Source organism: Pseudochaenichthys georgianus, chromosome 7 (assembly GCF_902827115.2).
Source record: "Pseudochaenichthys georgianus chromosome 7, fPseGeo1.2, whole genome shotgun sequence".
Taxonomy (NCBI): Eukaryota; Metazoa; Chordata; class Actinopteri; order Perciformes; family Channichthyidae; genus Pseudochaenichthys; species Pseudochaenichthys georgianus.
The window spans coordinates 20365700-20391507 of NC_047509.1; the positions used below are offsets into that span (position 1 = coordinate 20365700).

The 25808-nt window shown below is 45.9% G+C and overlaps 1 protein-coding gene across 5 annotated transcripts in view; it reads right to left on the reverse strand.

Annotated features, from left to right (window-relative positions):
• Nucleotides 1-628: 628 nt before the first annotated feature.
• The window catches only part of huwe1 (HECT, UBA and WWE domain containing E3 ubiquitin protein ligase 1), a 40925-nt gene continuing 15745 nt past the window's right edge, over nt 629-25808 (reverse strand). For 3 of the 5 annotated variants that reach the window (XM_034086904.1, XM_071203784.1, XM_034086897.1), the window contains exons 33-82: nt 23194-23556; nt 22170-22292; nt 21976-22071; nt 21571-21840; nt 20933-21085; nt 20693-20820; nt 20499-20580; nt 19003-19179; nt 18317-18868; nt 18022-18217; nt 17709-17876; nt 17389-17555; nt 17238-17304; nt 16642-16865; nt 16338-16549; nt 16043-16225; nt 15708-15880; nt 15484-15623; nt 15230-15305; nt 14905-15003; nt 14646-14773; nt 14400-14559; nt 13806-14034; nt 13485-13663; nt 13302-13391; nt 12961-13121; nt 12761-12803; nt 10576-10938; nt 10181-10391; nt 9802-9926; nt 9492-9712; nt 8948-9339; nt 8104-8764; nt 7306-7990; nt 7101-7195; nt 6479-6635; nt 6253-6385; nt 5862-6064; nt 5529-5767; nt 4703-4805; nt 4358-4507; nt 3993-4238; nt 3784-3901; nt 3549-3689; nt 3171-3458; nt 2925-3030; nt 2535-2652; nt 1956-2137; nt 1614-1804; nt 629-1514 (exon numbers count right to left, since the gene is read on the reverse strand). In XM_034086904.1, coding sequence (XP_033942795.1) covers nt 1412-1514; nt 1614-1804; nt 1956-2137; nt 2535-2652; nt 2925-3030; nt 3171-3458; nt 3549-3689; nt 3784-3901; nt 3993-4238; nt 4358-4507; nt 4703-4805; nt 5529-5767; nt 5862-6064; nt 6253-6385; nt 6479-6635; nt 7101-7195; nt 7306-7990; nt 8104-8764; nt 8948-9339; nt 9492-9712; nt 9802-9926; nt 10181-10391; nt 10576-10938; nt 12761-12803; nt 12961-13121; nt 13302-13391; nt 13485-13663; nt 13806-14034; nt 14400-14559; nt 14646-14773; nt 14905-15003; nt 15230-15305; nt 15484-15623; nt 15708-15880; nt 16043-16225; nt 16338-16549; nt 16642-16865; nt 17238-17304; nt 17389-17555; nt 17709-17876; nt 18022-18217; nt 18317-18868; nt 19003-19179; nt 20499-20580; nt 20693-20820; nt 20933-21085; nt 21571-21840; nt 21976-22071; nt 22170-22292; nt 23194-23556 — 9870 coding nt within the window. In that variant the 3' untranslated portion in view covers nt 629-1411. The remainder of the gene's footprint in view (nt 1515-1613; nt 1805-1955; nt 2138-2534; nt 2653-2924; nt 3031-3170; nt 3459-3548; nt 3690-3783; nt 3902-3992; nt 4239-4357; nt 4508-4702; nt 4806-5528; nt 5768-5861; nt 6065-6252; nt 6386-6478; nt 6636-7100; nt 7196-7305; nt 7991-8103; nt 8765-8947; nt 9340-9491; nt 9713-9801; nt 9927-10180; nt 10392-10575; nt 10939-12760; nt 12804-12960; nt 13122-13301; nt 13392-13484; nt 13664-13805; nt 14035-14399; nt 14560-14645; nt 14774-14904; nt 15004-15229; nt 15306-15483; nt 15624-15707; nt 15881-16042; nt 16226-16337; nt 16550-16641; nt 16866-17237; nt 17305-17388; nt 17556-17708; nt 17877-18021; nt 18218-18316; nt 18869-19002; nt 19180-20498; nt 20581-20692; nt 20821-20932; nt 21086-21570; nt 21841-21975; nt 22072-22169; nt 22293-23193; nt 23557-25808) is intronic. The other 2 variants (XM_071203785.1, XM_071203783.1) reach the window with 1 other exon arrangement.

A 25808-nucleotide genomic window follows, 5' to 3' on the forward strand; every position in this document is an offset into this window, starting at 1 on the left:
ATGGAACTACCTCACCAAAATGGCATGCTGTCATTAACTTGTTCCCCTGTGCTAGTACAGCGGACATGTCTGCTGGGAAAAAGGTCACTTGCCATCCAAGATGTGTGGCATGAACACCCCGAGTCAAATACACTTTTGGCCCTATCATGAATAGAAATAGAAGTCAGTCATCATGATTCAGCAAAGGGACACTGTGTGCCATAACGAAGGGTACTACAGACAAGTGTTACAGACTGGAGGGCTTAGTTAGCAGTGTCAGCAGGGAAACGACAGCACTACTGGAATGAGCTCCTCTTGTGCTCCTGATTGTTTAACCCTATAGGCTTGGGGCAGTGCAGGTTAAATGTGCTCCAGGATGGTATCAGTCGTAACTCATGTTACTGAACTTGGTCGATTTCGTCATGAGGGACAATTCCCCCCACCGCAGGAATCAATGTCAGTTTAAACTTGGATTGATTAAAGTTGTCACAGAATCATTAGGATCTCTCTTGATAATCATTACACTGCAAGTTGACAAATATTTCTATTGAAACTGTGGTGTGATTACACACAGAATTAACATTCAATTTTGATGAAATGGAACCGTTGCAAGTAATGATTATAACACTGTTAAAAGAGACAATGGACGCAATTTTATGCATTTATTCATGTAGTTATTCCACTCTGATTCAAAGGCTCAAGGCTGGGTCAGCAATTTAATAGCCAAAAATACTCTAGATTTATGGTTAATGTTTGTTTTTTTGTCTTCAGGTTCTCTCTTCATTTTTGTACCATCCTTCCATAGAAATGCCACAAAACTTTTTAAAAGTGCATTTTTGTGAATATCTCAAACTTCTCAAGTTGTTCATATACCCCAGATACAAATGTTCCCCAACGCCAAGGCTTGTGAGGGCACAAATTTGCAACAAGAAACGACCAACATTTTTTCCCCAAAGGTTTTATAACCATCCTGTTCAAACAACATTCTCTTTTTTTCTTTTTACACAACCAGAGAACAAAAAAGATTAAACATAATAAACTCCCAAACCTTTTGTACAGAGAACTCAAACTATATGAAGAAAACGTCTCTTATATTAGTCCATGTTTTATCCTCTGAATCCGCTCTTGCATTCGCCATTTAATTGGGAAGGGAGACACAACTGTGTCAACATGAGGCTCTCTGTGTTGTACGCAATGTCAATCAGTCCAATTCACTTGCTGGTTTTATCTGTTTAATATGGAATAGAAACCAGTAAGTTTAGGCCGGTCAACAAGAAATCCAGTAAGATCTATGATAGTGTGTGTGTGTATGAGGTGTGGTGTGTGTGTCCGTGTGTGTGCATTCAAAGGTTATCAGTGTGAATGTGTGAGGAGTAGGCAAATCTAAATCAAGTGTTTGTATGCATGTCTGCGTGTATTAAGAGTCTCATATTTAAGCCAGTCCGAATCCCTCTGAGCATTCCTGAATGGCCAACAGCAGCATGTGCCTCAGCTTCTCGTAGCTCTCATAGGCTGGGAGGTCCAGCTGGTTGAAGCTGAGTGGAAAAAATGGAAACAATTCAAGTTAGTTTCACAATAGACATGTTTACAACATAGTTCAAATGATGCATACTTTGCAATATTGCAGTGTTTACCAGGTGTGAGCGGATGGCAGGCGGTCGGTGGAGCGGTCGTCGCGGTGGATCTGGAACTTCTGGATGCCGTTCATGCCCTCCAGAGCAGTGAAGCCCTGAAGGGGAACCTTGGACGTGCCGGTGACAAACTGTAGGAACTTAGCCCTGTCTGCCTGGTCAAAGGAGCGCAAGGCCCTCCAGAACCACTGGATCTAAGGGAAAACAATAACATTTTGAGGGAAATTCTCCACAAATAAAATCTGACTATCAGTTGTACTGAGCTAGAGGTGATGTGCAGAAATCTGGAAATGTATTGGAAAACATTTAAATAGTAATGTTGTACACTTGTTTACTCATCCGTACCTGGATGGAGCTGGCCTGGTATTTGTGATATTCAGTGTTGGCCTTCAGGTCGTCGATGTCAATAGTGGGGAGGCCGGAGATGAGCAGCTCCAGCTCCTGCTCGGTGAAGATGGAGATCAGCCTCTTGGGGATGATCTCGTAGAATCCCTCGAGGAACGCTGCCAGCTGCTTGCGGATCGCACCTAGAAAACAAGTGAAGCATATTCTTCATTAAGCAAATAACTAACATTATTCTATCAATTAAGTTGGTGGTTATTGTTTTTCAATGAAACATCTGGAAATTGAAAGCTGTACTGAATAATGCATACGAGCAGCTGGAGGGTGCTGCTTATGATAATTCAGCCATCTTGCAGAGAGAGACACTTTTGGCCTCTGCTGCATATTGATCAGTTCAATATTTAAGAGTGCTGCCACCTAGTGCTGTCTTTGTGCACTGCTGAGAATCATCAACGCCTGAACATCAAAAATGACAGATGCTGATTAAAAGATATTGCATTAAATAGTTGTTTTTGTCAGTAATCCCCTGTATTGTTACAGCTCTACTGCTAATAAAGTATTAGGCAATAGAATCACTCTTACCCGTCATCTTCATCTGGCAGACCAGGTGCACATACTCCTTTTTGTTTTCCTCTGTGACCAGGATATTGGCTCCATTTGGCTTAAGGTCTCTCACTTCACACACTCCAAACTCCTGGACCTACACACACACAGAGCACATGCAGGCTTTCAGTATCACTCGTTTCAGCTTAACATTTTACTACGAGCCACAGATGGTATCCATTAACAATATTTGAAGGCCATCAGATTGCAAATTACACTTTCGTAGCACTTATTTTAAGAGAGCATAAAGCATTTGGGATTCAAACCCTTGAGGCCAAATCCAAATTTCAACAGTTAAGGAGACAGCGTGATAAATCAATGCTGCACTTGAAGCTAATTGAAACATTTAAGAGAATAGAAGACACCAACCTCTGTGCTGAATGTCAGCTCGTAGCCCAGCGTTGACACATTATTCTCCAACAAGTACACCAAGCCCTGGAAGAATGGGTAGTCCTCGCTCTCCATGTCCGTGTACCTGGTAAGACCAAAGAAATACATATATAACAGGCACATATTCAAGAGAAAATACTACTAAATATTCCAATCACAAGGCATAGTTTGTTGGAACACATCTTCAAATATTAGGTGACTTGGCTGTAACATTAGCTACAATACCTGACACTCTTGCCCAGGATGTGTTTGTAGAAGCTGCGGGTGAAGTAGCACTCCAATAACCGGTTATCATAGACTGCCTTGGCCACCACGCGACCCACAAACTTGAAGTAGCTGAGGTGGTTAGGGTTGCAGTGGGATGAGGGGTTGATGGTGTAGGTGACACGGTCGCCTGGCGATGTGCGGAACAGAGCGTACATGGGATTGAACATCTCCCGGGAGATGATCATGTACCACTCTCTCAGCAGGCCGCCGGCATCCTGGCCCTCCTCCCCTTCAAACACAATGTACCTGGAACGGAAAGGGAGCAGAGCATGATTTGGTTGGAGTAGTGTAGAATTGAGAGGACATGCAAGTGAAGGAATGAAAATGGAGCCTTACAGCCTATTCTTCATGTCCTCTGGGCTCTTGCGATGCAGCTCCCTGTAGGAGTCCTCAAACACGTGATCTCTCCTCACGTGCACAGCCATGTCCTCCTTCCTCAGCCCTTCATCCAGTCGCTCCAACTCCTGCCGGAAGTACCTGGCAGGAACAAAAACAGTTAGTCAGTGATTTGAAAAAACAATAACGGTACATTAGACGGTGTGAGATTAAAGTGTGAGATAATCGCCCTTACTTTCTCTTAACGTCAAAGTCCAGGATGCGAATGTAGTCAACCAGAACTGCAAAAGGCCCATCAGCCAAGTGAGTTGTTGACTGGCGCAGGATCTGGTTAAGCACTGTGCGGTGAGTTTCTAAAGGAAAGAAGAATGGTCCCGTTAGACACTTCCCTACAAATCAGAACCAAGCTGTATCAATCTCCTCAATTCAATCCGTCAGGCTCACCAGCAAAGCGGAGGAACTTCTGGGTGTCCGGTGGCAGGTTGGAAGAGATGTGCATGGAGGATGGTTCCCTGGAGAAGAATGGGTCTAGGGATGAAGGTGTGGCAGGGGTCAGGGGGGCTGGGGACAGTGGTGGGGGCTCATCTTTGATGTGAGAAAGCTGGCTCTCCCGGGTGTCCCTCACTGGAGGTTTGCTCTCTCGCTCCGTTGCATGGACGAGGAAGAAGGCCTCTACAGCGGGCTGGAGGACTGGAGAATCAAAGAAAACATAATTAGGGGGACAAAGCTTTGCACCATGCCCCTTTAACAATGCAGATCAATAAAAACACAGCATCAACAAATGCATTACTCAAAAGGATTCCACTAACCCAGTACGGCATGCTGGTCATGGGACTCCTCCAGCTCTTTCAGGCACTCCCCGAGCATGTCCCATAGTTCATCCAACAACAGCTGCTCGCTGAGCAGCGGGAGGTCTGGGAGTCTCTCCTCACCCTCTGACTGGCTGTTTCCATCCTCATCTGAAATTGACAGACATTACATCAGCTATGCTGTCATGAACTGACTGGAGCTGTCATTTCTTTGGCTAAAAAATGGTTTGAGTTCATATCAGAACAGGGGCGATGCCATGTTCTCACTAGATGTTTCTTTTTGTGACAAAAACAAAATCAGAAGGCGTTTTAAATCATCTTTAGCCGTTTGCAACCGAGTCCTACCCAGAGGTGCAGGGTCTTGATCCAGAGGAGATGGCTGGTCCACATCCATGGGAGATTCATCTCTCTGGGCCGCCTGGGCTTCTGACATTGACTGCACTTCAGACTACATGAAACAAACCAGGAAGGAGACACAGAATGAGCAACAGGCATAAAACATGGAAGTCTTAATGATTAGCATTTTTCATTTTCACAGTAACCTTGATGATATTGCCATGCATAACGACATTCCCGTGATCCACTTAGAGAGGAGGGGAACTGGAACTGAGGAGGGAGGGGCCGCAAGCATGAAGCCATGACAGCCAGCAAACAGACATCATCAGTAGAACAGATCAAACCGTTTGGAGCAGGCAGCACATTAATTTCTAAACCATTTCACACGTGGATGCAGAGATATTGATATAGGTTTCAGCCAGTCACTGGCACATCTGTCCCTCTGTGACGAGTCCAATGTTTATAATGGCAGCAGTGCTCATCTCGCATACCAATTGAGATAGCAGGCTGTATGGTGACTACGCAGTGCATAATGTTGTTTACAGACACAGTGCAATACCACATACTGAACTGTCATTATCTTCAAAATAAGATGGATTTAATTTAATGGGTAAGCTTAACATTTTCCAAAAACACACAAAGCCAGATTAGACCAAAGGCATGTTGGAGTCTGAGGGTCCTTTCATATCATTTACCTTGATGATTACCATAGTATTTTGAAACAACAAAATTGTGATGGTCATATTAAGTAATCAATGTGCATTGTTTACTACTGTAAGTGTGTGCGGTGTGTGTGAGTACAAGTATGCCTGCTGTCAGTGCAGCCCATGCTAACCGTGGCAGCAGCAGCAGCCGTGCCAGCAGGGGGGGCAGCACCAGTGGGGGCATGGGGGACCACCACTGAGGATCCGGCAGCGGCGGCGACAGATGCAGAAGAGGCGGTGGGTGGGGGCGCCTGTTGAAGCCGGCGGGCCCGCTGACCCTCCCTCACCATCTGGATGATGGCGTCAGCCTCGGCCTCCAGCTGACGCACCGCCGCCTGGATGCTGCTGGCTGAGCCTAGACTGGTGGAGCCTGGACGTTTAGAGAGGGAGGAGGGGCGTTTCATTTGATTACCAGGATAGTGTAAGAAGACATCAAAAAGAGAAAGGGCGGGACATTTCCTTGCCTAGTCGCCCGGTTTGCTTGGCTTTCTTGTTGGCGCGCCGTGTGTCCTCGCGGAGCTGGATGATGACCTGCAGCACTCGCAAGAAGAACTTCTGTGTGGACGTCTTGGAGGTGAGTGAGCTCATACAGGGGAGCTGTAGCTCACGGCCCCCGAGTGTACGTTTTTGTGCAGCCACAATGACCACACTCTCGGATCCGTCAAACCTGTGCCCCAACCAACAAACGCAAACAAGGTAAAGGAAATTGTATTTGTAGAAAACTAACTTTCATGTAATAACTTCCTACAGGAATATTAAGGCTAATTTAATTACAGAATCAGAATACCACATTCTCTCTTGCAAATGTGTTGACACCCTAAAGTCACTGGGGGGCCCAGAACCATCATGGCTAACCTGCTGGTCATCTTGTTCTTCAGTCTGCCAGTGAGAGAGGTATCCTCAGGGGGGGCGTCCGGGGAATGGGAATCAGCTTGTGCCCGTCTCTGCTGCTCCAAGTTGTATTCTCTAAGTTCAGCCAGCAATGTGCCTGAGAGACAAAAGGAAAAGGTGTTCAAAGACAATTACATTAGCTTGAATGACAGCATTAGATTCTCCATCGTTGTAGTCGCCTAGCACTGACCGATCTGTTTGCAAAGAGTGTTTCCGAGGTGTCTTGCCCCACTGAGCAGCAGTCGGAGCACCGTGTCTCTAGTGGAACCGTCTCCTCTAGATAACTGCAGCAGGATGTTAGCAGCATCTTCCAGACCCTCCTCTGAACACGAGTGGGATGTCAACACCTTGCAGGAGGAAAGCAGTTATTAGAAAATCTTTCTAAAAAGGGATTATTTATTAATTGCATTTGGTGAAAGAAACACTTTTTGTAAAGACTCCTAAGGACAAGTGTGGGTTTGTGTCACAGTCCAACTGTTTCAAGACACAAACCTCTGGAGACAGCCAGTCAGTATTCATCCAGCATTTTGTATACTGATAATCTCAACCAGCCGGTTGCAAACTGTTCAAATGTCCTGGAGAAAAAGGCTGAACGCTAAACATTCCCTCAAATCTCAAAGAAGCCACATCCACCCATACCTTAAAACAAACAATCTCTTTTGCAACTTCATCTTTTACTTGATCTGTCATACATTTACTGTGATGCTATATTGATGTAGTGCACCACCAGAGGTAATAATGTAAAGTTACATTTCCCATGAGCTAAAGGTAGTTCACACACATTTCATGAATGTATGACACTTTTCTCATACCTCCACAGAGAGCTGAAGCTGTTTCTCTGTCAGTCCACTGGAGGCCAGCTTGTTGTCAATCTCTACAATACAGCTAGTAGGCATCCTCAGTTTCCCTGTTTTAGCAAAATGCCCAAAAAATTACACATGATTATTTTCTACTGAAATTGCTGTTACATAGGTGAATTAACTGATGACACTTTATCTTGGAATAAATTAACAGTACCTGTAGAAGTGATTCCAGTGGACGTGGGGATAGAGATAGATGTTAAGGATGTCTGGGAGGCTGCCAGACTTGTCCCTGAGGATGTACCCTGGGCTCCCGCCCCCGCAGAGGCCCCTGAGCCTGCCACAGTGGGCAAGGTGGACACAGCGCCCTGTGTTGTGACTCCTGAGCTGGTTGCCGTGGGAATGGCAGCCTGTGGGGTGGGGTGTCCAGCAGGCACCTCTGTGGCCTTGTTGTCAGGCAGGGCAATGGATATGAGGGAGAGCAGACGTAGCAGCTTTTCAGTGAGCAAGGAGCTCCGTCTGATGACAGGGTGGGACAGCATGTTCATCAGCTGGCCTAGTGGGGAGGTCTCCAGGCTTAACTGAGCCCCCTCAGCCTCTGCACTGCCCCCCAGAGGCACTGTCTTCATAGAGGCTTTGCCCTTTCGGCTGACATTCATGTTGTCCAGCTTGACCAGCAGGTCCCAGAAATCAGTGGAGATTCCCAGAGACTGGAGAGTAGCGGCAGTGGTGCCAAATGAGTTCTGGGTGTTTGAGGCATTGGAGCTTGGGTTACCTAGAGACCCTGATCTGGAGCCCCCACCTGCAACCACTGAGGTGATTGAACAAAGACGAGAGTCTAGATCAGAAGAAGCTGTTGACAGATCCTTACAGCGCTGCTGGGTGAAGTGGCTGGGGAACACCTACACACACAGACAAAACAAAAATACTTCAATTATTACAACTCAATGACATTTGTTTTCAAACACACAATAGAGGATGTTTCTGATGTAGATACAGATAGGTGTATTCGCACCTTGGCTAGCTGGATGAGTGTGTCCAACACGTGTCGACAGACTACTGGAGCAGCTTGTGGGTGGATGTGGACAGTGGAACCTCCACCTCCAGCACACGTGACACTTGTGGCAGCGCCGGACACTGCTCCCAGTGTTCCAGACCCTGTAGAGCCCCCAGCTGAATGCCGGTCAGCATGCTTCCTACCGGATGCTCGCTGAATCTGGAAAATGTTTGTCCTGCAGCCCAAGGCTGCGTCCATAGAAACTGAAAGCCAGGAAAGCTGACTGGAGCTGCGAGACTCCACCCTGTTCAGTAGCTCCAAGGAGGAAGATGAGGATGAAGAAGAAGAGGAGGATGAAGAGGATAGGGAGGAGGTAGCAGAGCCTTTTCCTGCGCAGCCTCCCTGAGCACCCCTCTTGCCACGCGAGTCTTCTAGACGTGTGGTCTCGACACACACCTCACTCTCACTGCTGCGTTGGAGGATGGATAACAGGCTGCGAATGACCCACCCCCGGGTCTGAGAGTGGTAGCAGAGGTTCCTGAGCACACGGTGCAGACGGCTTGTGTTGAGCTTCGGTTCATCCACAAACAGCAAAACCAGCAGGCAGGACAGGGCCTCGTGGTCCAGCAGCAACCGACCGCGCAGACGCAACAAGGAGTCCACACTGGAGCTGGATGGTCTGAGAAAATCCAAAGATAACATATATTAGTTTTTGTCACAACAAGCGCAGCAGGATTTGATCAAAACCACCTAGGACATGTTTAAGTCCATCATGCTAAATTCTATATACTTTTCTTTTTATTGACAAAAAAAGCCAAATAATATGATTTCTCAAGTCAGGCAACTGGATCAGTTCTCTCACCTGTGGTTTGTTCCTCCCCCCATCTGAAATGTGCCTCCTCTCTGCACAGCAAGACGGGTGTACTGGACGCCACGATTGCTTCCTAGCCGGCTGGTGAAGGCTGGTGAGCGCAGGATGGCAGATAGGGCTGAAGACGAGCTATGGCCAAACAGCCTCTCGTGCATCAGTTGCCTCTGGCGTGCCTCTTGTTCACGACGCAGAGCGGCTGCTTCAGCAGCGATGTCCGGAGGCATGACGGCCAACACGCTGTCCTCCATGTCTTCCAGGACACTTCGCCGGAGCTCTGAGGGCAGAGTCTGGATGAAGGTGACAGGATCCAGAGGGGTGTCTCCCTGTGTGGGCTGTTGGGCTAGCTCCCTGCGCTGCTGCTCTGCTCGTTGCTGGGCAAGAACCTAAAACAAACAACAAGCTTATTTAGGAAACTGATTATCTGCGACTTATTTATTTGGAAAGATGTTTTACATTTTTTCTACAGTTGGCAAGTCTAAAAATAATAATTTTGTCGTCTGTAATGTTATAATAATTTCTGAAAATAGTCTCTCACCTCCTCCTGGATGGCAGGTGGCAAGGCCGCCAGGAACTCAGGGCTGACCTCTGTGACCCCTGGGCCTCCCAGTACAGGTGGAGCAGTGGAAGGCAGAGTGGTGGCAGCTGGAGGGCGAGCGGGTGGTCTGATGCCAAGCTGATTTTGCAGCACCTCTCGGCGTATGTCCTCAGGAAGAGCTGCCAGGAAGGAAGGATCCACACCCTCAGGCAGACTAATGCCTGCCAAGACAAACATATGAGCTTTAAGTAACATTTTATTTAAAATGGGAAAAATCAACAGAAAAAGTATGATAGCAATTTATTTTTACCTGCAAATGGGTCCTCGTCCTCATTGCTGGTGGATGGGAGGGGCTCTTCCTGGATGGCCTGAGACTGGCTGTCAGCGCTGTCACTTCTGGGCATCGTTTCCCCAGGTGATGAGACAGAGGTGGAGCTGTGGGAATCAAATAAAAATAATGGCTATAGTCAGTCTGCGGCAAAATGTGTGAATAGTGGCTTGGCTGATGTACACAGTGAAATTAAAACCAGTAACTGAATGCTTAGAAAAAGGTGGTGGGAAAAAGATGCTTTAATCTAAAGCATCTTTTGTTCATTTTGAGTTAAAAAGAGAAGGTGCCCTATATATATATATGGTTATCTAGGCAATAGATGCAGTTGAACATTCATTTGGTCAGGGATGACACTGACCCAGTGTCTGCGTCTGTGTGCCGGTCAGTCAGCCCACTCTCCCTGCTGCCGGACAGCTCCTGAGACAGCTGGGCGGTCTGGGCAGGGTTGGGAGCCACTTCTTCCTGAGTGGTAGAGGCAGGGCTGCTGGTATCCATGGGGGACCCTTCCAGTTGTGAAACACCCACCACTGCAGGCTCTGAGGTCTCCACGATGTCTGGACTTAGGGAGGCTAAAGAGAGAAAAAGTGACAGTTAGGTTAGAATGGCGTGAATCAATGTGCTGTTGTAAAATTCCTTGACCAATTGGTTCATATTTCAGTGTTCAAAAGACTAGCTTCAACATTATGTACATAACAAATGTGTGACCTAACTGTTGACCTGTCTGTAAATAGAGAGCTTTCAAAGTTGGTCTACCTTCCCTGCCTTCATCCAACGCTCCTCCTCCCCCACTGACTCTCTCACCGATTGTGGCTGCCGGGGACATTTCCATCTGAGATGCCTCCGCTTCACTGTTTGGCCGGTCAGCTGATGACAAGGCAGGAAGGCCCGCCCCTGCTAGAGCAGCCAGTGAGCTGGCATGCGACTCAGCCAGTAGGATGTCAGCGATTGGCTGGTGGACCTGCTGACTGATGGCAGTCTCCAGGGAGACCAGCGCCTGTTCATGAGGAGCAGGTGTGGTGGGAGTGACCTCTCCAGATGGGGGAGCAGTGAGGAAGCCCTCTGAGACCCTGGGTGGGTCCAGACATGACACTGTGCCACCCTGAGCCTGCTCACCCTCTGCAACATCCAGAGAGAACAATAGTGTGAGGACAAGGTTAACCAGCTCTTTAAGAAATATATATGTATGGGAAAAATGACAATAATTTGTTGAGTGAAAAACAGATTACATATATAAACAGTAAAAAGAAGCATTTAAAAAATACAACTATAATTTTGGCAGGGGACTAGCTCTTTGTACCTTATAATTACTCACAGCTACCAATGCTTACGCCTATACAACAGCTCAGCCAAAACAGCTCCAAACCTTTTCAAAGCAGTAATAACTAATTGTTAGGAATGACTAGGCACTAGGGGTGTAACGGTATCCGTATTCGTCCCGTACCGTCACGGTTCGGCACATGCAGTCACACGGCGAATACGCCTTTTTTTACGAGTGGGAAAAAAGTCTGTCACTCAGGGCAGTATTACACTATATATAATCCAGGGGGCGGTATTGCGCCTAAAAGCCAGCCGCCCGTAAATAACAAATGAAGAACAAGAACAAAACACAACAAAACTAACAATACATGAAGAACAGCTAGTAGCTATGGCGAGTTCACACAACACACAGGAGCTAGAACCCACCTGCTTCTTTTAAATCAGCTGTGTGGGAACATTTCGGGTTCCCTGTGGACTACAACAATGATGGGGTGCGAGTTGTGGATCGGACGAGGACGGTGTGTCGGCGTTGTTCGACAGCGGTGCGGTATGCTAGTGGTAACACGTCAAACATGCTCAATCACATCCGAGTCAGTGTCAGTCCCCAGCGAGAGGGTTTTCTCGACGGCAGGTGACATAGTTACCGCCAACAGATCTGCCCTCACTACATAGACAACGTAGACAAACTCATCTTTTTGAAGCACAACTTGAAAATAGAGTAAAGCTTGAGTACCTTTATTTAGGCATAATGGCCTCACACACTCACAAGTTAATTACATTGCTCCTAAAAGGTACAGATTTTATTTTGTTTTTTATTCATCATTGTATTTATTTTATATTTTGACATCAGGAGATGTTATACAGTTCTGTATTGCCTTTTACTGATTGTGATTGAAACACTTTATTATTTATTTTAATATTTTCAAGACATTCTTTTTAGTTGTACAGCTTATTTAACCTTTTAGTTTGACATCAGCCATTATAAATAATATGGCCATCTGAGTGTGTGTGTTACTGTTTTTGGTTTGTTTTTAACTGTGTAATACAGTTAATGATTCCAAATGTTAAAGTTCTAAACTTGCACTACTGTTAAAAATAAATAACAGCAAAAAAATAAATATGCATTTGGAACTTTTTTTTGCTTTTCCTTGTTGTACCGAACCGTGACCCCCAAACCGAGGTATGAACCGAACCGTGACTTCTGTGAAACGTTACACCCCTACTAGGCACACATGCAAACTGCACAAACAGAAATAGCAGTATCTACATTTGTTATTGATCCTGATTGACATAGATGACAAGGGCCTGCACTGAGGAAGGCAGTAAGTTGTATAGTTATCTCCTGAACGGGGTGAACAATCCTTATCCCCAACAACAACACAACTTACTACCTCACCACAGCACAGCCAGTGCAGTGCAATGCATACAATATACACATGAGACAACATTGTAGTTCAGAGAAATCAGATGGAGATGTCCAGCTGGTATAGCGTAGCCATAAGAAAGACAGTAGACTGTATAGTTATCTCCCAGATCTGGTGTGATCCTAAAACTATACAAACTACTACCTCATCCCACAGCACGCTGTGCTGGCTGCTTCTCTCTCGAGGCCGTCACAGATGTTCCATTCCAGACAGAAATTGTAAACATACAGAAACAAAATGTATTCAAGTGTCAGTACCTGCAGTGTTCTCAGCACCATTAACTGTCCCCAATCCAGAACCCTATGAACCAAAAGCAGTTCGTATTAACAACAAAGTGAATACAAATGCCAAAAGACGCATGCACCTCAAGGTAGTGCTGCACAATATACATTATTTGTATAGGCAACGCAATGTCAACTTGTGTGATCAACATAATGCACTAAGGGGTTTTGTTTACCTGCAGGCTCTGTTCCCTGGCCTGCTCTGCTCCAGAGGCCCTCCTCTCATTCTGCTTAGACTCTTCCTCCTCAGCCAGCTGCCGCCTCCTTTTCTCCCTACGCTCCTCCAGTTCCTCATCTCGCAGACTCTCCAGATGCTGCAGGATAGGCACCTTCACCACTGAAAGTAGACAGATGTTAGAGTTCATCCCTGGTCCTTCCACGTCCAAACAATGACACTTATGTTCACCTGTTGACATGCTTTTGACCACAATAAAGACACAGCTGTACACTTGGATGTGTGTGTGAACAGAACTCATTAAGCCTTGTGCATGATATCTGCATAATACAATGGACCTACCTGCTACACAGTCGTGCATACTCTCAGCATCGAGCACTTTACACTCATCTGTCCATCTTGTTAAGGCAGTGGGAATACTAGAGAGGGTGCCTGGAGGGACAGAGAGAACACTCATGTTAGTAATGAAGGCTTATAGTCATTCAGTAGACTATGACATCAATGATAAGCCAGACTGATTCTCACCTGCTTGTCCCCCGGTACTGCTCTGCTCATGGAAAAAGTCATCCAACAACTCGTCATCAGAGCGTGCGATGATGTGCACATCCTCATTTCCCACCAAAAGGCGGGCCCGTCCACGAGATTGCAGAGGCAGTGAGCTGGACAGCTGTAAGATGTCTGCAGCAGCACTAGGGCCCAGCAATCTGAAGAATGTAGAAGAGGAGGAACAGACATTTTAATGAGTCTTATCACTCAAATAAAGAATGGCGGTGTCAAAAACACACACCGAATAATGAAAAAATAGATGTGTTGTTTAACGAAGAAACCAAAAAAACATGCTTTTACCTTTGCAGGATTAAAGGAGGGTTGGGCTGGCGGTTGCCAGGGTAATGGACATGGATGGTGTGTCCACTGTTGGCAGTGAGCTGTCGCAGTGTCCGCTGGCTGCGACCCATGCCCTGTGCCAGGCGGCTGCTGGTGCCTGCCACGCCCAGGGTGAGGGAGCCGTGGTCCGCATGACGCACCATCAGCGGGTGGGAGCTGGGGATGTTGCCTGGGGAGGGAGGGATGTCAGCTGATGGAAAAATAACAGAAAACAGTAGGCAGACATTAGGGGGACAGCTCTGGACGAACCCCGAGTAATGATTATCATAAATACACCTAAGAAAACTTTATTTTTTGGGATGTCCTGAGCTTTGGTGAGGAATATGAGAATAACTACTTAGGATAAGAGGGCTGACCATTGTTAATCATGTATACCTTAAAATGTGATTCAGGGATTAAGACTTATTTTTAAACAGTGGGCTTCATTATCAAGAAGGGGGAGGACTTTATCTGAACAGGAAGTGCATTTGTACCAAACCACAGTGGATCTAAATCAAAACCAATTCTACCAAACAATCAAATGTACAGATATTGGTAATAAATCATCCTGCTTACCGTTGTTGGAGAACATGTTGTCAAACTCTATGATGAGGTCATCATCCCTGTCAAACCTTTCGAAGCGGATGTGAGGTGCGGCATTGATGTCTGGGAAGTCCTCATCCAACTCCATCTCTGAACCTTCATCATCATCATCCTCATCTCCCTCTTCATCATCCTAGAGAAAAAGCAGCAGCCATGGGTGGTAAAGAAAAAAGCAGTAATCGATATTTGTCAACTGAACCTCATTGCATGAATCCATACCTGATCTTCCTCCTCTTCCTCTTCCTCCTCCTCCTCTTCATCCTGGCTGTCTTCATCATCATTGCTGCCACTAGAATCTTCCTCCTGGGTGTGCTCCTCATCCTCTGGTTCCAGGATGTTCATGGAGTCTGATGAAGAAAGAAACACGGAATGTCACAAGAAGTTCTTCCAAACTGAGGAGGAGCAATCAGTGGAACGGCTTCTTAAAGCTGCACGTCCTACGACTAACAAACAAAGTTGTGGTGTGCCGGTGGATTACCTTCACGGTTGGTCTGAAGAGTGGATGTCTGGCTAATATTGGACGGAGCTTCATCCATCAACACATCCTCTTGTGATTCATCTTCACCGCTGCGTCCCACTGATTGACAGAACAAACAAGTTAGTACATTAGCTCCGATTTCTTTGCCGGTTTGAAACAAAGTGGGCAGTGAGTCAAGTAACTCTTATTGCAATTTGATTGTTTTCTTTGAATTCAGTAACTACACCACTGAGGTTAAGCTGCTGTGCACACAACTACTTTCACCTCTCCCTAAATGTTGACCATATACTCTGGCTTTCCCGTCAAAATGTATCAAGTGGCTTACCAATAATTGCGCTGCTGACAGCGCCTGCATCTCTCTCCAGCAGCTCATCAATCAGATCCACCAACTCATTTTCAACCTGCAAGCAGAGGGAATGGAAATTACAAATGAAATGTCACTATAAAGTGGACAAAGTGGCATAGCACCGTGGAACTCAATTATTTACAATTTGTAATACCCATCATTAAATGATGCGTATTAATCATTGATGTTACAGATGAGTTCATGTGGTGAAATACTTTGTAATGGTCAATCACCTGCATAGCCTGCGTGCTCAGGACCTCTGGCTGACCGGCAATGACCACGGTGTCTCCCTCTGCCTCTCCATCCATCAGGTCGTTGTCTGTTCCCGGCACCCTGTGGTTGCCCTCCACTGGCTCTGCCTCACCGGACTCTCCTGGAATAGATGTCACAAATCAGCAAGAAATATTTGAAGTAATTTGATTCAGAGTGTTTAAAGTGTCTCGTCCAATGGGCATACCTTGGTCCTGAGTGTTGCTGTTGCTGTCTCTGGCAGCGCCCACAGTGTCATGCTCAGTCTTGTTCTTGCTGGAGCCTCCTTTGCCCCCGAACAGACTGCTGGGCTGGTTCACAATGCGGGACAGAGTCTCCAGAGGCTTCAGGGCGGCATTCACCGTGTTGGCCATGTTGGGACTAAACAAGGGAATGTAAAGGAACAGTTTGAGTTACACAGATTTGATATGCTGTATAGTTTAAAATAAAGGTTAAACCCCAACTTAAAGATTCCCCGTTGAGTTTTATACCTGTAATTTCCTTAAAAAGGAGTATATCCTTGAGTATGATGAAATCAAATACCTGGACAAATCCAAGCTGTGAGGCACACGGGCCAAGTCGTTGACCAGTCCTTTCTTCAGAAACAGCCTTATGATATTATTCATGCCATTGTGTTGTGTTTTGGCCGCTGCTGTGCTATAGAAGCTGGACGTGGAGGGACATGACTCCATGATGGTGCTGATGATGCACATTACTGCCTGAAGCCTGGGAAAAGTGAGTTAGGACAAAGTGTGAGAATAGGAGTACTGGTTTCATCAGCTAATAATAATAATACTTAATCAATACAAAGTTGGTTTATTTATTTGGTGGTTCTTACCTGGCATGTTTTTCGGTACCCTCTGCCATTGCTAGGGCACGACTGAGGGCAGCCTTCACCTCATTGACAAGCGCAACCTGGGCATCAGTGCCCGTGCCGGCAGCTGCCAGGCTGGCCAGGAAGAGCCGAGCAAGGGCGGGGGTGTCTTTGTCTTCTGAATTCTGGGTATGGGGCAGTAGGTGGTCGAGCACAAAAGCTAGAACACTGCAGTCCTGTTGGGACACAGGGAAGCAGAAACAAGAGGTTGAGAGAAAATAATGATGAGGCATTGAAATACAGAGGCTGTTTCTGTTGTAACACCTACCTCTTTAATAAGTTCAGACTGTCCAGCGGTGTAGCAGTAGGAGGCGATGAGAGTGGCGATGCCCACGTAGGAGCGCACCAGCTCAGCCAGCAGTCTCAGGATGGTGGAGGTTGGCATTAGGGGCTTGCTAGCCTTTACCTTAGCTGCTTTACCCTCCTCTGAGCTGGTACTCTTCTCTCCCTCCTGTTCTTTCTTCTCCTCCCGCATCTCTTCTGGCGTGGAAGCTGAGGATGTTAGCATAACACAATAATTATGGATACACAGATCATATACAGTAATAAACTAAAATGGTGCATCTGAAGTCGATTTTAAACTTGGCAAATAACCATGAACAACCAAAAGCAATGCTTTCCAGTATGATTTTAATTATGCTTTCAAGTCATCCTTTAATTTAATTAGTGGTGCAACCAAACTGTTGCATTGTGATAACAATGACAGTACAGACTGAATGACTCTCTGCTGCCCTCTTACCTAACCTAACCTTACCTCTTACCTAACCCTTTGCCATAAACTACACAATAAGTAGCCTGATAAGTTCTGATATGTGCAGTTACTTTTCACAAATGTTCTTTAAAAAACACAACATTAAGACTCACCTTCTCCTTGTGGTGTGCCAGACTGGGAAGACTCAGCCACGGCTCCATCAGCAGAAAACACCTGAGCCTGCGAAAAAGAGACGCACTGTATTAACTGAGGAAATTACCCATTTTATGTTTCAATACAGGACAACTGGTCATTCAAACTCACATTGATATGGAATGCAGACTGAGAGTCAAAGTCGCTGCCCTGCCGGGTGAGCCTGTACTGCTGGTAGACGTCATCACCAACATCTTGCAGTATCTGGCACAGGTCTGCTCCACCAGGCACCGCTGCTGCTGCTGCTGCTGCTGCTGCACGTTCCTCTGGACGCTCGGCTGTGACACACACACACACACACACACACACACACACACACACACACACACACACACACACACACACAATGTGTTCAAATGACTAGTTCCATTTCAAAGGACATATATGCCCTTCAAAGAGACAGCTGGAATGATCTTGTTAACATGTCTTACGTTCTTCAGGAGCATGGTAGGCAGCCAGAGCATTGAGCATGTCAAAGATGACCTCCTTGATAGTCTCAGGAATAGTGGGTAGGGGGGACAGTTTTAGAGGAGTGGTCTTCACCAGCTGCACAGCATTAGGTCCCTTAATTCGAAGGTTCTCAAACTCGTCATCAGAGGCTGTCGAAAAGAAGATTTGATGAGCTTATCTTACATTAAAAACAACTGGAAAACTAAATAAATCTATCAATCCAATCTAGAGTACACGTAAGGTCAACTCTAATCTAAAGTCACTGCACCTTCTAAGAAAAGCTTGCACACTCACCTGTGCCGGCTCCCCGTGGTGCAGGCAGAGCGATGCGCACACAGTTGCTGGCAGTTTCAGCGAAGCATTCTGGGTTGCGGCAGGCAGCGGGGCCCAGGACGCGAAGGATATAATTGATTTCTCTGGAACCAAGGCTTCCGGACACGACTCCTGAGGTGGTACTTCCTGCTCCGCTGGTCACGGCGGACCTCACAACCTGATACAAAAGCTTGTTAAGAATTTTTAAAGATATCTTAAGACTATATACTTGGTGTGAGATCCATTTAAAAACGATAAGAGACTTAAAGAGACTAACCTTCTCCATAGTGTGCCTCAGAGTTGCGGGATCTTCTATGATGTGCCTGAACAGCAGAGTAACGAGCGGGGTGAAGCCATTGAAGCCGGAGCTCTGCGTCAGCCCCAGAATCATCCGGGTGCTCTTCAGCTCAGCAAACATCATAGCGTACTGGTGATTGCGTGTAAGACGCAAACACAGACGCAGTGTGGCGTGTAGGGTGTCTGGGTCCACAGGAACGCTAATCATACTGACGCAGGCACGAATAAGAACGGTGGTCATGTCCTCGGTCAGGCCTTGTACGACAATATCAGCGCTCTGAGAGTTCTCAGTCTCCAGGGAAGGTGAGGGGCCGGTTGGGGTCTCCTTCAGCTGGCTGGACTCATCCTTAGGAACGCTCATCTCCACTGCTACTCCGGAGTCCAGGTCGGTCTGGGTTTCCTCCACTTTGCTCTTTTCTCCTTCTTCTCTCTCCGAGTCAGTAATGCTACCAGCCTTGGCGGGCTTGGGCAGACGAGGCACTCTCTGGACCGTCAACATCACCGGCCTCCTGTTACCAGTCTCTTCGTTTACCTGCCCCAAAGAAAGATAATAAATCATCAAAGGGAACCAAGCTAACTCTACCAACACAACTAACCAAAACATGTATACAGCATGGATGTAGTGTGTGGGTATTCTCAGGCAGTGAACAAAGTGTTGGTGAATACCTGCACCATGGTGTTGAACTGCACAGTGTATCTCCGGCGGCCAGCTGTGAAGCGGACGCTGCTCTCCCCAGCTCTCCATGCAGAGTCAATGGTACTGTTGTTCGACGCACTGTAACTGCACCACCGCCCGGAGCGGTCATCAAACCAACGCCAGTTATTCCCGTTGGGTTGCAGATACTGAGGAAGACAAAAAGAAAACTCATTACATTTGACTTAAGAGGTACACAAAATACCAAACAATTTGTCCATAACTCTGGACAAAAACAAAACGAATTCTTGAAGCAAGGTTGTTTGAAATAACATTTATTATTATTATTATCTTCTTATCTAAATATTTCAAATGTTCAAGTCTTGAATAAAGAGAAAAAGCATTAAAAAAGGGCCTTTAGCAGAAAACAATGTGGTAACTTACAGAATGTACCTCAAAGTACAAACATATTGAATGTATGCATGTTTCCAAATCAATGAAGACATAGTGCATGTTTTTCTAAACCTGTATTTGTAACTTAACAGGTTAGTGTCTAACTTTACAAATCAGGGTATATGCAGGAATTCTGAAGTCAAATTTAATACCTTTTAAGACCTTTTTTAAGACCCTTTCCATACATTTTAAGACCTCATCGCAACTTCGAGTTCTAACCGGTTACATTGAGGTAATGCCATATAGGAGCTCCCTCACAAATACCCAGGGGTTAAATTGGGCTGGGGCTGTCCGGGGCTAAGCCCGGCACATAGGACGATGCTCTGACGTCATCACCCTCACACATTTGTCATATGTTTACAAAAAACGATATATATGTTAAGACTTTTCTCGTTCTTAATATAGACTATATTTAGGGTCGATATGTGTTGACCTTACTTTAAAATAGCAGATCTCTGTGATCGGATATAGTTTGGCTTAGACCCCGGCCCCACGAGGACGCATACAGTAAAACGCAAACGCAAAAAAGTATTTCGTTCACACGCATTCGATTCATTAACGTGTCCGTTCACACTAGACGGCTGGAAATGCTGGAAACGCTGTAGTACATATGCCAGGCCTGTAAGTGGCGCTGCTGCCGCCACAAAATACACCAAAAGCAGCGAAGAAGACCCCGGAGCATGGTCGCCCTTCTGTTTATTTTCCGCGGTGGATGGCGTGTTCTCCTGCTGTATATCTCTCAGGTAGTCCACCATCAGATAAACACCCCCCCCCCCACAGAGCGGAGCAAGGCAACGAAACTTAAAATAAGAAGCAGCATTTTATGGCACGCGATGCATGGGGCCGCCTTGAGGGGGTTTCCCGACATGTTGTTTCAGTAAATTAAAGGGTGTTTCATGTTGTCGTTGCTGTGGACCTTCTTAATACCTTGTAAAATGCCGTTTAATACTTTTTAATAGCCTTAATTTTCGCTAAATTGATTTATCAACTTTTAATACTTTTTAAGACCCCGCGGACACCCTGCAAATGCAATCTGTGCCTGAGGCTTAGTTTTATAAAAAAGGTAGACTTTTACCTTGTTCATTTGTTCCCTGCGTTTTGAAGAGACTGCCATCTTCTCATAGAAGTCAATGATCAACAGCACTGGTGTGATCCATCTGCAGGAAAGGGATGTCATTTGATATGATTAGTACAAATTAGGGCTCTTCTAGAGAATATTCGGTTTATCATTTTCAAGTTCAAATGAGTATGTGAGGCTGAAGAACTGACTTTGGTGTCTGGATGTCTTTCTGTTCTTTAGCAGCCTGAAGACAGGGCTGTACGACCTCAAGCAGCTTTATCAGCAAGTTAAGAATCCCACTGTTCTCGATCACTCTGGCACCCAACAGCTTCAGCTCCTTCAGAAACAAAAACCAACAAGTGATTGTTAAGGCTGTGTAGATTAACAAGACAATTCTTCTATGAATTACACTTGACGGATAACATTTTTAATGGATGCCTTTCTGTTACCTCAAAAAGCAACGTCAGAAGCAGAATCCTTGTTGCAAGCTTGGAGGCTTGTGGCAGTGTGGCCATCTGTCTGGTCCACTCAGAGACCGTCTTTGTGTCACTGGTAGTCAGGGGCTCTGCCGCCTTGATGAGCACATCTGCTGCCTCCCACACCTACACACACACACACACACACACACACACACACACACACACACACAATCAGGAACACGGGAATGTTGTGCTTCTATTGCCAATGAATGATCACAGCATACAGAATGGATCACAAAGTTAGCTCTGCATTCAAGACGTTGGCTAAACCAATTACAAATACAGAAACAAAGATACACTGTTTTTCAATCAAATTCCAATTTTATAACAGCTCTCAATTTGATATATAAGCTAAAGTACTTGGCAGTCTTAATTGCAGACATCCTATTAACAGGTAGTTAGAAACACTGATACAGATGTTCAGAAAGTGCTTATTCAAAATGAATAATGAACAGACTCGGTAGAGCTCAACTTTAAATGCATCTGAAAAAAGGAATGTATACATGTACATTAATATTTTGCATCCTGTAAGTCATTGAATCCTAACATGTACATATAGTAATCTCTCTAGAGCAGACTGCAATGTGAACCTTCAACTCTCCACTGACCTGGTGGACGACCTGTCCGAGGATGAGATCTCTGTACTCGGGGCCGCTCCTCTTGATGGCCGTCATCAGCAGGTCACAGAGCCGGTACACGGTGTCAGGCAGCTCGTCCAGCAGATGGAAGCAGCCAGGCAGCATGGAGTCGGTGAAGGTGTGCAGCTCCTTGGGGTCCAGGGGCTCAGCCTCCATGAAGCGCTCCAGGCAGCGGGCCTCCTCCTCCTCTGCCCGCTCCCTGGCTCTCCTGTCGTCTTCCTCGCGCCGACGTGCTGCCTCCTGAAGAACACAGAAATCATCTCAGCGGCTGCTCAGCTAATCGGTACCATTGTCTTAAGTTTGGGGTTCATTAAGCATCAGACAGTTGAAAGTGAAATGTTTTTGCATGCAATTTGAGAAGTTAGGAGGCCACACCTCAGGAGAGTCGGATCGCTGCTCCATGCTGACCTCTTGTCCAAGTGACATGGCAATGGCCCTCATCATCTGGTCCTCTTCTGACATAGTCATGTCCTAGATGAAACATGGAGAACAATGTCAGCTGCTTGAATTTGATTTGCAAAGTTAATAAGAACGTTAGTACGTGCTCATTTCTATTTATGATCTCTTACCCTTACTGCTCCACCAAGAAGTGGAGGAGGGTGAGTGAGTAGGTACTCTGTGGCCTGCTCCATGGTGCTCGTATTCAGTAGGGCCTCCATGGCATGCTCTCGGGAGAAACCCATATCCATCAGCTAAAAGGCCACGTAAAAAGATGAAGCATTTTGAAATAAACAGATTTAACAGAGATGAGGTCAGGAGTGAGCGCAGCTATAAAGAAGGGGGTATTATGAGGCTCAAATGATAAGGAAGATTTAAATCACCAGAATCAAAAAGCAGGATTGTCAATTTGCATACCTGACTGGAAAAAAAGCAGGCAGCACATTGACAACACAATGCTGCATAGACATTACATATAAAACACAGTTGTCTAGGAATAAAACCAATGATCTGTTTATCTTTGGATATCAAGACTGGGCATAGCAGTCTGCCCTGGAAATAAATGTTTCAATCGCATTGTGACACCTCTAATCCTTATGAAAGATGCACAGACATTTGTTCATTCTCTCCTCATCGTCCTTCTATAATGTCTCTAAAAAACCAGATCGAACTGCCACAAACTGCCTCTAAAAGAGATCCTTTACTCTTTCCCTAGCTTAATCTTTCCTCTAACTCTTTCCCACTCTCCCTGATGGCTCTTATACCTGCTGGAGATGCAGCCGGCGGGCCTGTGGCAGCCTCTCTGTCTCACTCCACATCTCCTGTTATAAGACTAATTATTGCCCAGGATTCAGTGCATGCAAAATATGGGGAATAAGATGGGAGACACAGCACTTCCTTACTAGTGTCTGGCTAACTGGACAATGCCAAAATAATATTATATAGGTAACCGGCGATGTCTTAACAGCCTATGGTGGCTATGGTGGTACAGCAAGCTGAAAGTGTACACAATTCCAATTTCAAAAGAGAGCAGGAATGCGTAACGGACAGTGTGTAAAAATCGTACAATATATTAGGAGTAACAAAAAGAAACCACAGACATCAGAAAACCCACTTTCTGAAAGTGTTTGAGTGTCAGAGAACTTCCCCACATACCTGTGTGAGCTGGGCCTGGTTAACCTGGGGATCACGGCGGGGGGTAGAATTGGTTGAATCATCAGCTGATCCTCCTGCCGGCACTGCAGGTACTGTTGCAGCCACAGCCGGTGCCTCTCCAGCTGTTGTAGATGCTCCAGGGGCCCCCCCGCTCGGTGCCAGGGAAACAGTTGAGGGCGCAACAGCCGCAGCAGCCGCTGCCTCCTCCTCCGGGCGCACCGTCTCCTTGGACAGACGCTCCTGAATAACAGGCTCCCCTCTCAGGATGTGGCAGAGGATGGCCAGCATGGATTCAGCCATCCTGCCCCCATATACCTTCAGCGGCTTCCTGTTCCACAGACTGCGGATGCAGGTGAATGCAGCCTTAATAAAAAAAGGAGAGACTGTGTTACAATCATTCATGGCAAATCCTCTCATCAATGGAAAATAAAATGCTAGTATTATTTTTGTCCGACTGGCGAATAATAATCGATTATTCGACGTGAAGGTCATACATTTAGCTAATAAACCGTAACTAGCATTTCAACAGGGTCATGTTTACTATGTTTACAAGGAGTTCAAATCACCTAGCCATTATTTAGAAACTTGCAGATTCTAACAAAGTTTGATAAGTTCTTTTTTTGTTCCCCACCCTGGAACTGACCGGATTCCCTCTGTTACATCCGTCTATGCCTCTAAAATTAAACCCACAAGCTAGCAAAATGAGTAAAAAACAAACGTCTTTGGAAAGTTTCTTTGCGAAGGGGAAAAGGCCCAGTGAGGAGACCGAAGAAGAGCTTACGACTTCCAAGAAAAAAAAAGCTGCATTTAACAGACAATACCGGGAGTCCTACTTAAAATATGGATTTATCGCGACAGGTGATGCCCGCGCACCAAGCTCGCTCTGCATAATATGCGGCAACCGGCTCTCTAATGAGGCAATGAAGCCTTCAAAACTGCTTCGCCACTTGGAGACCAAGCACCCTGCATTAAAAGACAAGCCTTCGGAGTATTTTTGAAAGAAAAAAGCATGAACAAGAAGGACAGAAGCAATTCCTGAGGGCCACCACATCAACAAATGCGTGTGTACTGAGAGCATCATACTTGGTGGCTAACCGTATTGCTAAAGCTAAGAAGCCATTCACCATTGGTGAAGAATTGATTCTGCCCACCACTAAAGACATTTGCCGTGAACTTCTAGGAGAGGCTGCGGTTAAAAAGATAGCACAGGTGCCTCTTTCGGCTAGCACCGTCACTCGGCGCATTGAGAAAATAGCAGAGGACATTGAGACACAATTGTTGGAGAGTATTAATACATCACCGTGGTACGCACTCCAGGTTGACGAGTCTACAGATATTGACAACAAGGCAATACTACTTGTTTATGTGCGATATTTTTATCAGGAGGATGTGCATGAGGATATGTTATGTGCTCTATCGTTGCCAACCAAAACCATAGCCGCAGAACTATTCAAGTCGCTGGATGATTATATATATCAGGAAAACTGAAATGGTCCTTTTGTGTCGGCATATGCACAGACGGAGCTGCTGCCATGACCGGACGGCTGTCTGGTTTAACTACTCGGATTAAGGAGGTTGCACCTGAATGTGAGTCTACGCATTGTGTCATTCACAGGGAAATGCTGGCTTGCCGCGGCTATGGTATGCAAACGACAATAGAGAACAACCTTCTTTTTTTTTTTTAAAGGAATGGTCCACTCATTAGATAATTAATCAAAACTTCAGTATTTAGTGAAACATTATGTTTAAACCATACCCTGAAGAAATCAGCGATATTCCCCGGTAAATAATGATTTTATAGCTCTTTTTTATCAACACCTGTATATTCCGTCTGGCCGCCGCCATTTTTAGTAGTCACGTGATGGTCGTGACGTCATCCATGCGTTCACTTTGTCAACACACGGAAACATGGCGGAGTATTTCAGTTCGGACTCGTCAGCAGAGGAAGAAGTTTTGACCAATGTGAAGAGATTGGATGGGGGAATTCAGCCATACATATCAGTATGACAATACCACACCCTCTGTCCTAAGACCCTCACATCGTACAAGGAAAAACTTCCGAAGAAAACCCCCAGTTTAAAGGGAACATGGGAGAAACCTCAGGGAGAGCAACAGAGGAGGGATCCCTCTCCCAGGACGGACAGACGTGCAATAGATGCCGTGTGTAAATTGAAAAGATAATACATTTGCAACATAGGTAGTCCAAATGTTTGGAAATGCATGTGTGTATAATAGGAAGATGATATAAGATACTATATGTATGCATGTAGTAGCACCCTTGCTAGCGATTCCCTCTCTAGTTTAGCATACTCAGCTTCGTTGTCCCTGGCCATAGAATCACGATTTTATGGGGCCGTAAAAAACTGGGGGGAAATACACACTAGCCGGTACTACGCTATATGGAAAGGCCACCAAAAACTGTCCTGGCCTGGACGCTAAAGGACGTTAAAACGGGACTAGCCGCTGCAATGGAAATGCGCTATAACATACCTTATTCTTACTCCGAGCACTACTTCTGCTCCTCCGTCGCTTCACACTTGCAGAGGGCGATTTCTCAACTGGCCGAACTGGTGTCCTGGTCGGTGATGACACCAGAAAGACCGATGGTACTGCAT